Here is a 15,816-nt window from a genome sequence, read left to right as displayed (position 1 = left end):
GGGCCTGCAAAGCTCCAGCTTTGGCAAAAAAATCTGTACAAGCATTCCCCTCCCGGAGCGTGTGTTCAAGCCACACCACCACCCACGGGCGCTGGAGAATATCCCCAATGCTAGAAAGGAGAACCGCATAAGCATGATAACGCGAGGGAGGCTCCTTAATCAATTTGACCGCTAGGAGCGAGTCAGAGAGGAATAGCACACGACGAAATCCTTCCATCCAAGCAAGACGCAGCCCGTGGTAGATAGCCTAGAGTTCCATAGCCAGAGCTGATCTAGTTCCACCAAAACCCATGAAGCCTCGAATCCAAGCACCGTCGCTATTACGCAAACAGCCCCCAAACCCGCTACTACTGACAGTGGGACCCTTACTACCATCACAGTTAAGAGCGACTTCGCCTTCCTCCGGCGCTCTCCAAGCCACTGTCCTCTCAGGCCGATTGCTTGCCACTACCGGCCAGGCCCGTAAGTAATCAGCATGGAGCGAGACAATCCAATTGACAACAACGTCATTAGGAGGAGCCTGACCCTCGAAGACAGCTTTGTTTCTTATGGACCAAATAGCCCAAATCGCTGCCAAAACCAAGTTGCCCTTCTCCTCCACCATGCGACGCACCCACAGTCCAGCATTACCCAAGTTAACATTGGGTCCTTGGACTGGAATTCCCAACCGATCCCAAATCCTTCTGGCAAAATAGCAGTCACGTAAGCAGTGTAATACGGTCTCTGGGTAAAGCCTGCAACGACTACACAACGGAGACTCAGCCATATGCCGACGGAAACGAAGCGAATTCGTGGGGAGTGCGTCCAGAGTGACCAGCCATATCAGAAAGCACACTTTGAAGGGAGCAGGGAGCTTCCATATCCAGCTCCATCCCGCCTCCGCGTCACCATTTTCACCCGGAGTGACAATACCCCGCTCAATAAGCCAATGGTAGCCAGACCCAGCCGTGTACATCCCCGACTGCCCGCATTAACCCACGCTGGCAGCTTCTGAAGAGCTCCACACACCTCGTCAGGGACAAAAGTGAAGAGGCTCTCCAGTCTCCAGCAGCCATTGTCGCCTACAACATCCTTTACCCGCAACTGAATGTCATGGATGTCCACTGCTGTTACCATATCACAGAGTTTAAAATCACCAAGCCACGGTTCATACCAGAAGGATGTCTCACCATTTCCAAGCTTGAAGTAGAATCCCTCACGCAAGCAATCCAACGCTCTGGTAATCGCCCTCCACACCAATGACCCACCAGGCAGCGCAGAATATAAGAAGTTCTCACGCACCTTGTACTTGCCCGTAATCAAGTTGACCCAAGGTTTAGTGCTTCCAGCCACAATCTGCCACACATTCTTCCCCAACAGCGCCACATTGTGATCTCGTGCCTTTCTAAGACCTAGTCCTCCTTGTTTCCTAGACTTGGCAATGGAATCCCAATTGACAAGGTGAATGCCACGATCACTCGTGCCCTTCCAGATAAAGCGTCTGATGGTCGAATCAATTGTATCACAAATAGTTTGTGGAATCCATAGGTTTTGCATTCAGTAAGTGGGCATGGAAGAGAGAACAGACTGGGCAAGGGTTAATCTACCCGCGCGGTTCAGGAGTCGATGCTTCCAGGATGCCATGCGCCCTTGAACCCTCTCCACCATGAATTGGAAGTCACGATTCGTGGCTCTCCGATTGAAAATTGGAAAACCCAAATATTTCCCGATATCCACCGCAAAATCCACCCCCATAATATCCACCACTTTATCCTTGAACTGGTTTCCCAGGCCACACTGTCCCATAACCCTAGACTTTGCAAGATTTACCCGCAAGCCTGAAGCCTTGCAAAACCTAGCCAGGACGTCTTTCATGGTTCTCACCTGATTCTCCTCAGCCCTAGTGAACAGTAGAAGATCATCCGCAAACATAAGGTGAGATAACTGAAGCAAAGATCCTGGGACCGTGACCGGTGCCCAAGACTTTGCTTTTACCGTTTCCATGATAAGGGCGCTCAACCTCTCCATACACAAAACAAATAGGTAGGGAGAAAGGGGATCCCCTTGGCGCAAACCCCTAGCTGGTTGGAAGGGCTGAAGCTTATCTCTATTCCACAATATTGACAAGTGCACTGAAGATACGCAGAACATGATCAGCCTGATACACCTCTCAGGGAATCCAAACAACCTAAGGGTGTCTTCTAGGAATCTCCAGTCCAACCTATCATAAGCTTTTTCCAAATCCAGTTTGAAAATTAAATCCCCCACCCTTCTCTTAGTCTTTGTCATCGAGTGAACCACCTCCTGAAGAATGATGGCATTGTCTGTGGTCCCTCTTCCGGGAATGAAGCTACTCTGAAAGGGGCTAATCAAGTTATTCATGAGAGGGCGAATCCTGTTCACCAAGATCTTGGTAATCAACTTATGAACGACGTTGCATAAGCTTATCGGACGAAGCTCCTTGAAGGACCGCGGATTATCCACTTTTGGGATAAGCACAATCAGAGTCTCTGCAATAGCCGGATCAAACTGGCAAGTCTCAAAAGCATCAATCACCATTCGAGAAACAGAGTCACCCACAACCTCCCAGTAGCGCTTATAGAAGCAAGCCCGGAAGCCATCCGGACCTGGAGATTTAAAGGAACCCATTTGGTGTATGGCTGCCGTCACTTCCTCCTTGGATACCCTAGCCACTAGCCTAGCTGCCGCAGCTTCTGGAATGACAGTGTGATCTCTCACATATGCCCCTTCAAGCTCGACATCATCATGGGAAGCAAAAAGATCTCTATAGAATGCCTGGGCCTCCACCTTCAATTGCTCTCCATTTGTGCACCAGCTACCATCAGATTGCTCCATCCCCTGGATGTGATTCCTTCTCCGGCGAACCATCGTCTGGGCATGGAAAAAGGCGGTGTTCCTATCGCCATGCTTAACCCATTTTTCCCTTGACTTTTGATACCAATGAAGTTCTTCCTGTGTTAAAATATCCTCTTGTTCCTTATGGAGCTCATGGAGCCGGCGGGTGAGCACAGCGGAATCCACCACCTCTAATCGACTTTGAACATGCCGGATTTGCTCAGCCACTCTCCTTTTCCTCTTGAAAATGTTTCCAAAAACTTGTCTGTTAAACCTCAGTGATTCCTCACGCACGTACCCTAGGGACGTCATGCTCGGTTCTCCCTGTTTCCAAGCATGCTGAACCACGTGGGCAAACTGAGGATGCCCCATCCAAGCTGCCTCGAAGCGAAAGGGCTTGTTTTGCAGGCGATCAGGTTGGGGACAACAACACAGAAACACTGGGCTATGATCTGAGTGTCTCCTGGCCAGAATCTCAATAGTACCATTCGGAAATCCAAGCCTCCAATCCATATTTGCCAGCCCTCGGTCAAGCTTCTTATGAAGCGGTGGCCGACCCTGGGCGTGGCGAAACCACGTGAAGGAAAGGCCAAAGGTCCCCACGTCCATCAAGCCACACCCCTCATAGTTCTCCACAAAGCTACGGGCTCGAGCCACCGAGAAAGACCCCCCACGCTGCTCATTAACTGACGCGATATCATTAAAATCCCCCACCATTGCCCAGGGTCCAGTAATGTCTCCTGCAAGGTGCCGGAGATGGTTCCACAACACTTGACGAGCCGATGGCACCGGAGAAGCATAGACCCCAGTACATACCCAACTGGTTGAAGGAGAACGAAAGCGGAGAGACACTGCCTGAGGATGGGAGTCTACAACCTCAACTGTCAACTGGAGAGAGGCGAGGCCCATCGCCCAAATTCCTCCTGCATGACCCTGTGCTTCCTCCACTGCCAGAGCTCTGTAACCTAGCCTTGACCAGAACGCTGCAAGCCTATTAGACGGGACATGTGTTTCAAAAAGGAAACACACATCAGGTCTGTACTGACGCACAACCTCCTTAAGGTTCCTCTTGCAAGATGCATTAGCTGCACCCCGCACATTCCATGCTAGAATATTGAGATTGGTTGTACTCATCATAACACCAACTAAAAAAAAGTATTCTAGCACAAGGACCTCCTTACATATCTGGCGGTTTCGTATGGAACACCCCCACATCCTTCTGCTTCTCCGCTTGGAACTGGCTATGAATGTCCATGAACTGAGGCGAGCCAATTGCATTGGCCAGAGCAGCTGGAATCGGAGTTACAATGTCGTTAACCGATCCTCCCTGTTGTGGCCTAGTCGTGGCTTGAACCTGCTTACGGGTTGGGCCTTCTTGCCGGCCCACTCCCCCTTTTTTGGCTGCGGTAGACTTGCCCCGGTCCGTTGTGGGCCCGATTTTGACCTTAGGGTTCTCCTCAATTTTTCTTTTCTTTTTTCCTAAGTCAACCGGGTCCACCAACCCCGCAGTAAATTCTCCCAACCTCTGGGAGTTAAACACCACGTGCGCCGTCGGTTTCCCTACATGATTGCTATGCTGAGTGGAGAGAATATCCTTCCCATGATTGGCTCCCGATCCCATACGGCCGGATGGGCCCCTTTTCTTCTTCTTTTTGTGTTTGACTGTCATCCAGTCTCCCGCTACTTCCAACACAGTGGGGTCCACCCCATTCTCACTTCCAGATTTGTGCTCCTGGGAATCCGCAATAACCACAATGGTGGGATCAACTCCCGCAGGTTTTTCTGGAAGCTCCGTTTCTGGTTCCTGTGATTGAGACTGGGTTGGCTCTAGGGTTTCCATAGGTGTCAGTGAAGGAGTTACAGGCTGCGTCATCGCCGCCCCCATCCCCGGTTCGTGCTGCTTCTCTGAGGAGGCTGAGACTGCCGTGCATTCCCGTCCCCGATGGCCATAACAGCCGCATTTAGGGCAGATGATGTGTAGTCCCTCATACTCCACTTTGTACCATAAACCTTCAAACCAAAACTTCCCCACAACTGGCAGAGTCAGGTCAAGCTCTACACAAATTCTTGCAAACCTACCCCTCTCAGAAGTAAGGGTGTTCTTGTCCACTTTAATGGGCTTTCCGATCAGCCTAGCCAGAGATAATAAGAAGCTCTCGTCATAGAAAATGACGTTCAATCCCGGAATTCGGATCCAAGCAAGTGTAGAGGTTACCTTCGCCGCCGGGCTGATGAAATCCTTGCTCCATATAGCAACCGCCAGATAGTGGTAAAAAATCATCCACGGGCCTCCATCCATAACCTTCTTCTTGTCATCCTCAAGATCAAACTTGACGAGAAAAAAGCCATTCCCGACGTCAAGGAGGTCAAAACCTCCTTTTGGCTTCCACATGTAACTAAGCTTGTCCTTCATGGTGCGAAACCCCAGTTGCTTACCCAACAGACATACTACAAGCGACTCCTTCCAAGGAGAGCACATGCTCTTCGTCACCGACCGATCCACAAATAACTTAGGCAGCTGCCTATTTCCGTTGACGAAGGAAACCTTCATCTTCCCCGTTTGCCATAGATCTTCCACAACTTTAGGCTGAGCCTTTGAACTCTTGCCCATGAGCATGTCCCGGAAGGAGGGTGGGTCCTCCACACCTGAGGCCGGCGGCGACTGTCCACCGTCATTGATTGGAAAACCATCTTCTCCAGAGAGAGAACTTTTCTCAATGTCCATAGCCATCTTTCAAACTATGATTGATTGCTTTTTGTATGTTACTTGTGATTATTTTTTCAAAATTCCTTGTGAACTTTAAAGCACCGCATCTTTTTAAAACTATTAAAAAAATAATATAGTTTTTCTTAACTAAAATTAAACGACAACTACATGACTAACACATCTCTAAATAATAAGGGCTTAGTCCCCTTAAGAGGATCAACAAGCTCTGTCAAATTACATTGCAGACGTGCACCCATTTCCGCAAGTTAGCTGACTTATTAAAATCTCGTGATATATGTCGAAGAAGAACATCTCAATCTCGTAAGAAGAGATGGTGAAGACTAGTAAAATCCATAGCCAACTCATGAAATATGAACTTGCCTTCCAGAAGTGAATTAACAATCTCCAAACACTTTGTTTCACAATAAACTTATTTAATGTTCATGTTTCAGGGCATATGAATTACAAGCTAAGGCACTTCAATTTCAACCTAAAGTAAATCTCCTCTAGGCTTCCCAGTATAGAAACCCTGCAATCACTACCCAAAGTCATGTCACACTAAGCTTCCCATACCCATATGATGCAGCAAAGGATTGTATGCACCATCCACATTAAGCACATGGAAGTTCATTGGAGGAGGCCTCCATGAAAATTTGGGAATCAATCTTCTTCGCGGATATTGCACATGCACCGGTCATAATCCTTCTTCTCTTCTAGGTTCCCATACACACAAACTCAACATTCCATTGCTTCTTGCCAATCACTATCTCATTATGTCACTGCCAAAAACCCCAAATTGACGCCATGAAGAGAGACAAGTTAGGCCCGATCACGTGAAACCACATCCAAGCCACAACACCTAAACACATCCATACTTCCTTGGAGTAGGGTTAATCATGTAGGCAATGCAAATTGTCTTCTAGAGGATGCGAGCAGCGGGAGCAGCTAGGGGAAAACACCAAAGTGACAACAATACTGATGTTCATTTACTTGGATAGAGTTATGCATACAAAGCCAAACAAATACCCTTACTTTCTATGGTGCACAGATCTTCCAAATCCACTTCAATATGAATTTGCAGGGACGATGAGCATTGTTTTATTTTAAACCACACAAAACCATTGATATGAAGAGGCCGCGGAATAGAGGCCAAAAGTATACTGACTCCAGATCCAAAGATCCCTAAAATTCAAGTTAGTGGATGGGGCAATAGAGTACTCTAACTTTTCCTCAAAAGGGAGCAAGATACCTGTATATAGAAAGCTCAAGTTCCTTGCACCATTCTTCACAACATCCTTCAACAGCAAATCATAATCACAAATATGAACGAAGGGACAACAGTTGCAATGAGGCCAGAACAAAGAGGGATTGCCAAAAAAACTAAATTATTTGCACCTTTCTGATTGTTATGAAATGAATTATGGAGTTACTAATTAAGTCCTTCACAAAGAGGAATCACCAAAACAACTAAATTATTTGTGTCTTTACTAAAATACCCATGCATAAAATCCATGGTTGTAAAAATCGGACCGGACCGGCCGGTTCAACCGGTTGAACCGAGAACCGGACCCCTGGCCGGTCCAAAGCAAGCACAAAACCGGCTAGGTATAAAACCGGTAGTGAACCGTCCAAACCGGCCTTGAACCGCTCGAACCGGTGAAAACCGACCGGTTGGCGGTTTTGGCCGGTTTTACGTTTTTTGGGTTTTTTCCGTTTTTTTTTTTGCTTTTCACGTGTTTTGGGCTCGGCCCACTACCCAGATGTATATTAAAAAAAAAAAGGAATACAGAAGGTTTTCAAAAATCAAAATAGAAACAAAAGCTTTTTCACTTTCTTCTCAATTCACGTATCACGTTTCCTTCCTCCCCTGTTCTGCAATTCACGTATCAGGTACCTTCAACCCTAGTCACTCCACTCACTCGCCCGCCCGCCGCCGTGCTCCTCCTTCCGCCGTGCTCCGCCGCCACTGGTGAGTATTTTTTTACTTTTTTTTTTGTTTTTTTAACGCAACACATCCTCCACCCACTCATCACATCCTCCGTGTTGTTGGTCTGTTGCTGCAACTAGGTGTAGAATTTAATTTAGTTTCAGTCCAAATTTTCATCTCACTAGAATATTGAAACTATTTCCTGTACTGAGAAGATTGAAAATCAGTAATTATCAATCATAGACACCTCATACATCATATTAATTTGACAGTGAAGGTGTGATCCATATATTTCATTACCAAATTTTGTACTTACCAAGTTTTGATGCGGGAAACTTTTTAATTATTGCAGGAGCTGGCAAACATGGATGCATCTAAGGATGATGTTGCTAATGCTAATGCTAATAACAATACACAACAAGGCGCTGTTCATGGAAAAACTGATCCTGCATGGGAGCATGTTGCATTCAGGAAAGAAGGAAAAACTAATTGCTACACTTGTCTTCATTGTGGAACTGAGTACAGAGGAGGTGGCATAAATAGAATGAAGCAGCATCTTGCTCGTTTACCAGGCAACATTAGCTATTGCAGGAAGGTTCCTGAAGATGTTAGTCACCGAATGAATGTGGCATTGGAAAGTATTCAAGCTAAGAAAAATAATGTTGAAGTCAATGAAGCATACAATGGACCAACTCAAAGTGATGTGATTGAAACAAATGAGTCTTCCCCATTGAATAGTTCACTTCCTCCTACTCAACAGAAAGGTAAAAGGAAAGCTACTGCAGATATTGGTGACTTTTTTGCTCCTAGGACAACTCCTGGCTCTCAACCAACCCTTAAAAGTGTTTGGACTAGCAAAGAAGCAGTACATAAAGCTCATATGGCAATTGCAAGATGGTTATATGATGCTTGTATTCCATTTAATGCAACCCAATCACCTTATTTTCAAGCTGCTGCGGATGCTATTGTTGCTATAGGTCCTGGTTTTAAAGTTCCATCTTATCATGAAGTAAGGGTTAATTTGTTGGAAGATTGTAAGAAAGAGTGCCAGTTGCTTGTTGACACTTATCGGGCAAGTTGGGCTAAAAGAGGATGTACAATCATGGCTGATGGATGGAGTGACCAAAGACAAAGAACTCTGATAAACTTTCTAGTTTATTGTCCTGATGGTAATTTATTTTATATCTTTTAAAGTTCTTTGATGCTTATTGTGAATGATGATTCTAGCATTTTAATTGAATTTCTTGTTTAATGTCTTTTAGGTATGACATTTGTAAAATCTGTTGATGCGTCTAATGTTGTTAAAGATGCTGGGACATTGTGCAATTTATTTTCTGAAGTTATTGACTGGGTTGGGCCTGCCAATGTTGTCCATGTAGTAACTGACAATGCCCCGCTAATTATGTTGCTGCTGGTAAATTGATACATGACAAATATGAAACAATTTTTTGGTCTCCTTGTGCTGCACATTGTATGAATCTTCTTTTGAAGGATATTGGTAGCATGCCTCATATTGCAGACCTTGCTTCAAAGGCTTCGAAGGTAACCATCTTTGTGTACAATCACGTGGTTTTCTTATCTTGGCTTAGGAAAAGAGATGGGTGGAAAGAAATTGTTCGTCCTGGAGTGACTCGTTTTGCCACTGTTTTTTTGACATTGAAGAGTATTCATGACCACAAGAGTCACTTGCAAGCTTTAGTGTTGCATAGCCACTTCACTAGTCACAGGTTATCCAAGTCAGCAGCAGGAAAGGCTGTAAGTGCTATCATTCTAGACAATAGATTTTGGGATCAATGCTTTCTTATAACAAATCTTGTAGCTCCACTTATTCGATTACTGAGAATTGTTGATGGAGATGAAAAGCCTTCTATGGGTTACGTATATGAGGGCATGCAAAGGGCAACGAATGCAATCAAGACAATGCTTCAAAAGAAGAAAGATTTGTATAAGCCTTACACAGAAATTATTAAAGCGCGATGGGATAGACACTTAAAGCGCGACCTTCATGCAGCCGCTTATTTTTTGAATCCTGCATTCTCTTATGATGAAAAGTACCAAGAGAAGAATAGGGTAGTGCAGGCACTTCTTAAAATATTTAATATCAACTCATTTAATATTGACTTGACAAAGGCCATTCAAGAGATGCAACTGTATCGTGAGCGGAAAGGAAGTTTTGAATCCAATGGTGCTAACAAAGTGGCAAAAACAATACAAGCTGGTAAGCGTATACTTGTATTTTCTTAATTTTATTATTTGATGATATATATCTAACTATGTCTTTTGTAGATCAATGGTGGGTATGCTACGGGGGTGATGCTCCAATTTTGCAAAAGCTTGCAATCCGTCTTCTTGGTCAAACATCATCTTCCTCTGGTTGTGAGAGAAATTGGAGCGTATTTGAACGTATCCACACAAAGAGAAGAAATAGACTTGAACATAAAAGACTAAATGATCTTGTTTATGTTACTTACAACTTGCGTTTGAAGAACAGGTATTTAACTTTCTTTAAATCAAAACATGGTTGTCATTAATTTAACTTAATTACATTGTTATTTACCTTTTTAGTGTCTTTCTAGGTTGGTTCACAACAAGAAAGCTTATGATCCTATTGATTATGAATCCATTGACAATCTTGATTTTTGGGTTGCTGAGGAAGAAGAAACAACCCCTGAATTTGATGCTGATGACATTGATGATTTTCTTTTTACACATAACTCAACTCCAGTAGTTGGTCAAACATCAAGAACTAATGGAGGTTAATAGTTAAATCATATTGACTATGTTTCATTTTGTTTAAGTATTATTTCTAGAGTAAACAATTTAATTTTCTCCATGTTGTTAAATTAGGTGAAAATGTTGGAAGCTATGGTGGTGCAGCTAGTGGAGCATATGAAGATCCCAACATATCGGCATATGATGGAGTTGATCTTAGTGATTGTTATGACTTATGAGTTATGACTTATGATAGTTGACTTGATAGTTTTTGCTACTTTATTCTCGTTGAAATTTTGGATAATGGATATGCTAATGTTAAGCATTGTTAGTTTGTTACTTTAAAGTTTAAACCTACTATTTTGGTGGGTACTAATCTTAATTTTGAGTTTGACAAGTAATTTTCATTTGAAATATGAAGTTGTGGATTTTTTTTTTATTTAAGATTACCTTATATATTATCTATTTATTTAAAAATAATATTATTTAATATATAGCGGTAAAACCGGTTGGACCACGGTTGAACTACGGTTGAACCAGTGAACCTTGAACCGGTGCCCTCACCGGTTTCATCACCGGTCCGGTTCTGATAACCTTGATAAAATCTGATTGTTGTACAATGAATTATTGAGTTCCTAAAAAGCCCTTCACAAATGGAGATTATCAAAACAACTTATTTTATATATATTAAGACACAACACATTCTTTATTTAATAATTGCATCTTCATAGATTGTGAAGACGAACATGTGGAGTAGCATCAACATTTATTTATTTGGACTAGAGAGATAACTTTAACCACCTAAAGCGTTTAATATTGACCATAAACTTGGATGGATTGACGTGATGTAAGAATGACTTGGAGTGGAGTAGCTCTGATGTTGGTTAACCCGGTTTTTTCAACCATATCAATTGGTTCTCCATCAATGGTGTCTATTTCAAACCCATGCAATAGAGTAGCAAGTGTCATTTTCGATAGTTGAAGACTGAACGATATTCCAGGATATATTCTTTTGCCTGCACCAAATGGAATGAATTCAAAATGTTGGCCCCTAAGATCAATGTCGTCCTTATGGGTTGTGAGGAATCTCTCTGGGCGAAACTCCAACGGATCAGAATATAATAAGGGATCTCGTTGGAGTTTTGAAAGATTAGGCAAGGGGCGCGTGTGTGCAGGTACATGGAATCCCCCTACAACACAATCTTCCACAGACTCGCGAGGCAAGCCAAGCGGTCCCGCTGGGTATAAGCGCAATGTTTCCTTGATGATGGCTTGAAGATACTCTAATTTCTCCAAGTCTGATTCCTCAACCATCCTTTTCCCACCAATTTGTATGTCTAACTCATGTTTGGCCTTATTTAGGACTTCACGATTGTTGAGAAGCAAGGATAAAGCCCAAGTTAATGTCCCTGTTGTAGTGTCAGTGCCTGCTAAAATTAATAGCTGCAAAACACAGTAAACATCAATTTAGTTAATTTTTTTATTAACTTTCAATTTGATTATGTGTTCAAAAGAGTGTGTGGCGTTAGAATTTCTCTTCTTCAAATCCTCCCACTCCCTCACAATAAAATTTAAAAGTGAGATTGTACATACCATACACGTGGCTTTGATTATGGTATCAGCATCATGACCATGAAAACCTTCATCATCAACGGTGGAAAGAAGCACATCCATGAAGCCACTGTTGGTATTCATGTTGTTCTTCTTGTTGCGTTTGTGTTGCTCAAGCCAAACCTGAGTGTATCCCTCTAACTCTTTTGCTGTCTTGTTCATTTTCTTAACTTTTCCATCCAAATCAAACCATCTCAAAAAAGGAAATGCATCAGAAATAGTAAGCGACCCCATGAGATGGAAGAAATCCTTAACTGTTTTTCTCACCTTTTCATTCTCTTTCTCGTCACCATCACAAATACCCGTCCCACCAATTAAGTGTTTTCCTATCACCGTTCTAAACATGACATTTACTGCTATGTTGCCAAGCCATTGCTCCATCACAGTAATCGTTTTTCCAGCCTTCATAAAATCATTATAGCTCTATTTCATAACTGCCTTCACCGCTGATTCCATCACGTGCTTGAGTATCTCTATGCGCTTGTTGGAGAGGACCTCCATGGTGGTTATCTTGCGCATGTGGCGCTAGTAGTCCCCATAGGGGCTGAAACCAAACATGGCCAAATTGTTGGCCATAATTTCAGTGGCTACAGTTTTGGGACGGGAAGCAAATGCTTTGTCGTTTGTGGTAAAACATTGTTTGGTCATTTCATAGTTGCTGACAACCAAAGTTTTGCGAACACCTGAACGGAAGGTGAAGATGGGTCCATATTTATCGGCCATGTTACCCAAGGTGACGTGTGGTGGCTGTTTAGACCTAACTAAAAGGTGGAGATGACCGATCAAAGGCCATGCACCGCCGGCTTCTGGTGGTGGTGGTGCCTTTGTGGTGTGGCTTCTCTTCTTTTGTAGTAACCAATTAAAAAGAAGGAATAAGAGAAAGAATGACAACGCCGCATAGATTGTAAATGGTGAGAGGAGAATATCAAACCCATGGCGTTAGTGATCGATGGATGTGGGATTCAGATCGATATGGATTTTAGGTGAGGCTCGGTTTCTTTTATAATACAACATGGAAAATGACATATACTTTACCTTATTCTAATAAGAGAAAAAAGATGATGCACTACACCGTCAACCAATCAGATTTCAAGGATATGTCACGTCAATTAATGAAATTAAATAAAAAGAGAGATTTTCTCACATCCTTGAAATCTGATTGGTTAACGGTGTAAAAAAATTTTACACCGTCGGTGCATAGAAATTAAACTCTTATAATAATCAAGAATGCATTGCATCTCCATAAAGATTGTGATGAATACATGTTGCAAGCATTAATAAATTGTCCAAAGGTCAGCCATGTGTTAATCATTGACGCCTTTAACTCATTTAACCCAAAGCTTATTTAGGTGATTTACACAACCTCGCTCACATTATAAACATTTACAATGCGAAAAACCCAAATGATGAGTCTCACATCCAATTACGTTCATCATTGTAGTTTCAAAAAAAAAGTTCATTATTGTTTAAAAAAAATATGTTCATCATTATTACACTGGTTTTTAATTTTTTCACACTTCATTTTCTTTTCAATCTAAATGTCAGTTGTAACAAAAAAATACACTAAATTTCAGTCATTTATTTTAGGCTTAAATACTCTAGGGGTCCCTGAAATTTTACCTCGTATCAAAATAAGTCCCTGAAATTTTTTTTTCCGATTCCGGATCCCTGGAATTGTTTTTTTAATCAGAATAAGTCCCTACGCCGGAGAAGACGGTGGTTGACGACGGCGGTCATGGCGGCGCTACGACCAGGGTGTTGGGCCGGCTTCGTCTCGTCCTCAGGAACTCAGTGGTGGTGGTCTCGTGGGCTGGGTCGTCACAGTTGAAGAGAAAAGGCCAGTCGCAAGTTGATTTCTTCTCGCCGGAATTTATGGAGCTTCTCAGTTTCTTCGTTTTAGCTTTGTTTCTTGCGATTTCTTCGCCCAGATCAGATATATGAAGGTCTAGGAGTGTTTTAAACATGTTATTTCATGGTTTGTGGAAACAATGAGGAGGCAACCACTGTCTTCTCCGGCGTAGGGACTTATTTTGATCAAATAAATTTTTCTAGGGACCCGGAATCGGAATTTTTTTTTTCAGGGACTTATTTTGATACGGGGTACAATTTCAGGGACCTACAGAGTATTTAAGCCTTTATTTTATATATTTCATTTTTTCCTATCATATCACTCATATATCTCTTAGTTCTTTGTCTTCTCTTCTTATTTGGTGTAAGTGGAAATGTGGAATAGAGTATGAATAAAATATTTTTCATCACACTGTAAACGTTTGCATGCTTTAAGTGCAACGTGTTCAATCAATGCAGAAAAGACAAATGAGTGGGATATCTATTTATGTTCATTATTACACTATAAACGTTTAACTAAAGTTAAACTCTTTCATGAAGCTGCAAATTCTTTTATTAAAATAAAATATTTCAACTAGTCAAGAAGTTAAAATAAATAACAAATCCCCGTATGATAGCTCAAGCGGTAGAAGCTGGAGAGACATATGGGTTGGGTAGGGGAGGTCCAGGGATCAATTCCTGGCGGATGCAATTTATGTTTCCGATGTACCAAAAAAAAGTTAAAACAAATATTTTTTAGAAGTATTCTTAACCTTCTTAAAGCTATACCAGCTTTGGAAGTGGCTTTTCGTCGGTTTCATATGAAAAATCCTTGGGGTGGCACAACTGGCTCCGTTCTTTGGCAATCTGTCATTGAGGCGCCTTTGTATTGTTCTAATCATTCAGCTTTTCTTTTGATGTACGAGAGCCAAATTGTTGAGGTCGAGGTAGCGTTTCTTGTTATGGGTATGATAATAGAGAGGTTTCAAAAAGAGGGTGTGGTCGTCCAAAGTAGCTTAAGGGGGTGTGTATGTCCTAGGCGGAGTCATCTATCATCTATCACAGTCAGGGGCGGAGGTAGAAATTTCAGAAGGGGGACTAAGAAATATAATTGTAAGAAAATTTTGATTCTTATCAAATAAAGAAGAATATGAAAAAAAACATAAGTATTTTGGTGAAAACAAAAAGATAGTTTTTTTTTTTTGAATTTAAAACAAAAAGATAGTTTAAGTACAAGAGATATGTATATTTTTTTTAAAGCAAAATCACTTTATTGGAATTAAGAAGCAACCATGGGCACAAAGAGGCTCAGGACAAGTACAAAAAAGCACCAAGGATCAAACAAAGGAGAGGATCACAAGGGCCAGAAAAAAGGAAGAAAGACAAAACAAAAACATATAGAGGAAAGTAAACAGAGCAGAGGGCAAAGAAAACAAAGAAGAAAAGGTTCAGCAGTCGGAGCCATTCAGCAAAAACATGACCTTGGTACCACAGCAAGGAAGCCTGCAGAAACACAGTAAAACAAGGCACAGAGAGACGAAGCTTGAGGTCCCCATGCCAGCTTTATTGACACAACCAGAGGCAAAAACGAAAAATATGATCATTAAACTAGAGGGGACCAAAGAAGTGATGGATCACGATAGCTTCTCCCACAGAGGACCAAAAACCAGGGGTGACTAAGTAGGGAGAAGTCACCCATGTGCCTCCGCCACTGATCACAGAGGACCAAAAACCAGGGGTGACTAAGTAGGGAGAAGTCACCCATGTGCCTCCGCCACTGATCACAGTTGGTGGTGGGACTATATATCTGATCAGGCATAAGGGAAGACCCATGAAATTTGTGAAAAGAGGTGGGAAGAAGAAGGAGCTTGTTGGGGTTACTAGTGGTTCTTTGATAGTTAAGGATTCAGGTTCATTGGAAGCAAACAAAATGAATTAGCTGATGGTTTTATCCATAGAGTTTTTCAGAGCCTTATGGTATCATGACTAGAGTAAGGAGTGCCCTTTTGATGAGGAATTATATGGATATTCGTTACGATTGTACAAATGAGACTGTTCTGAACCAGATAGCAGTCGAGATTCGTGCCCGCAGGTCATTGTAGTAGTGGTGGTTTCTCCTTTTTTTTGCTGTTGATATCATGGTCCTCCTCGCAAAGTTTTTTTGGTTTCCCCCTTTTTCCTTTTCCTGGGGTCTTTA

General features: G+C 42.5%; 2 protein-coding genes across 2 annotated transcripts; one reads left to right on the top strand and one right to left on the bottom strand.

Moving 5' to 3' along the window:
- Positions 1-7,833: 7,833 nt before the first annotated feature.
- On the top strand, positions 7,834-10,420 carry LOC130744326 (uncharacterized). The gene is made up of 6 exons (XM_057596516.1): positions 7,834-8,638; positions 8,732-8,883; positions 8,961-9,687; positions 9,756-9,960; positions 10,046-10,224; positions 10,317-10,420. Exons 1-6 carry the CDS (start codon positions 7,834-7,836, stop codon positions 10,418-10,420), a joined length of 2,172 nt encoding a protein of 723 aa, XP_057452499.1.
- Positions 10,421-10,937: 517 nt separating this feature from the next.
- LOC130749300 (cytochrome P450 82A3-like) lies at positions 10,938-12,775 on the bottom strand. The gene is made up of 2 exons (XM_057602635.1): positions 11,775-12,775; positions 10,938-11,624 (listed from the first exon to the last, which is right to left on the bottom strand). The coding sequence occupies exons 1-2, from the start codon at positions 12,198-12,200 to the stop codon at positions 10,992-10,994; spliced, it is 1,059 nt and encodes a 352-aa protein (XP_057458618.1). The 5' UTR covers positions 12,201-12,775; the 3' UTR covers positions 10,938-10,991.
- Positions 12,776-15,816: the final 3,041 nt, after the last annotated feature.

This window comes from Lotus japonicus, chromosome 3 (genome assembly GCF_012489685.1).
Source record: "Lotus japonicus ecotype B-129 chromosome 3, LjGifu_v1.2".
NCBI lineage: Eukaryota > Viridiplantae > Streptophyta > Magnoliopsida > Fabales > Fabaceae > Lotus > Lotus japonicus.
The sequence above is the reverse complement of the archived record's forward strand: the minus strand, read 5'-3'. Positions and strand labels throughout refer to the sequence as shown.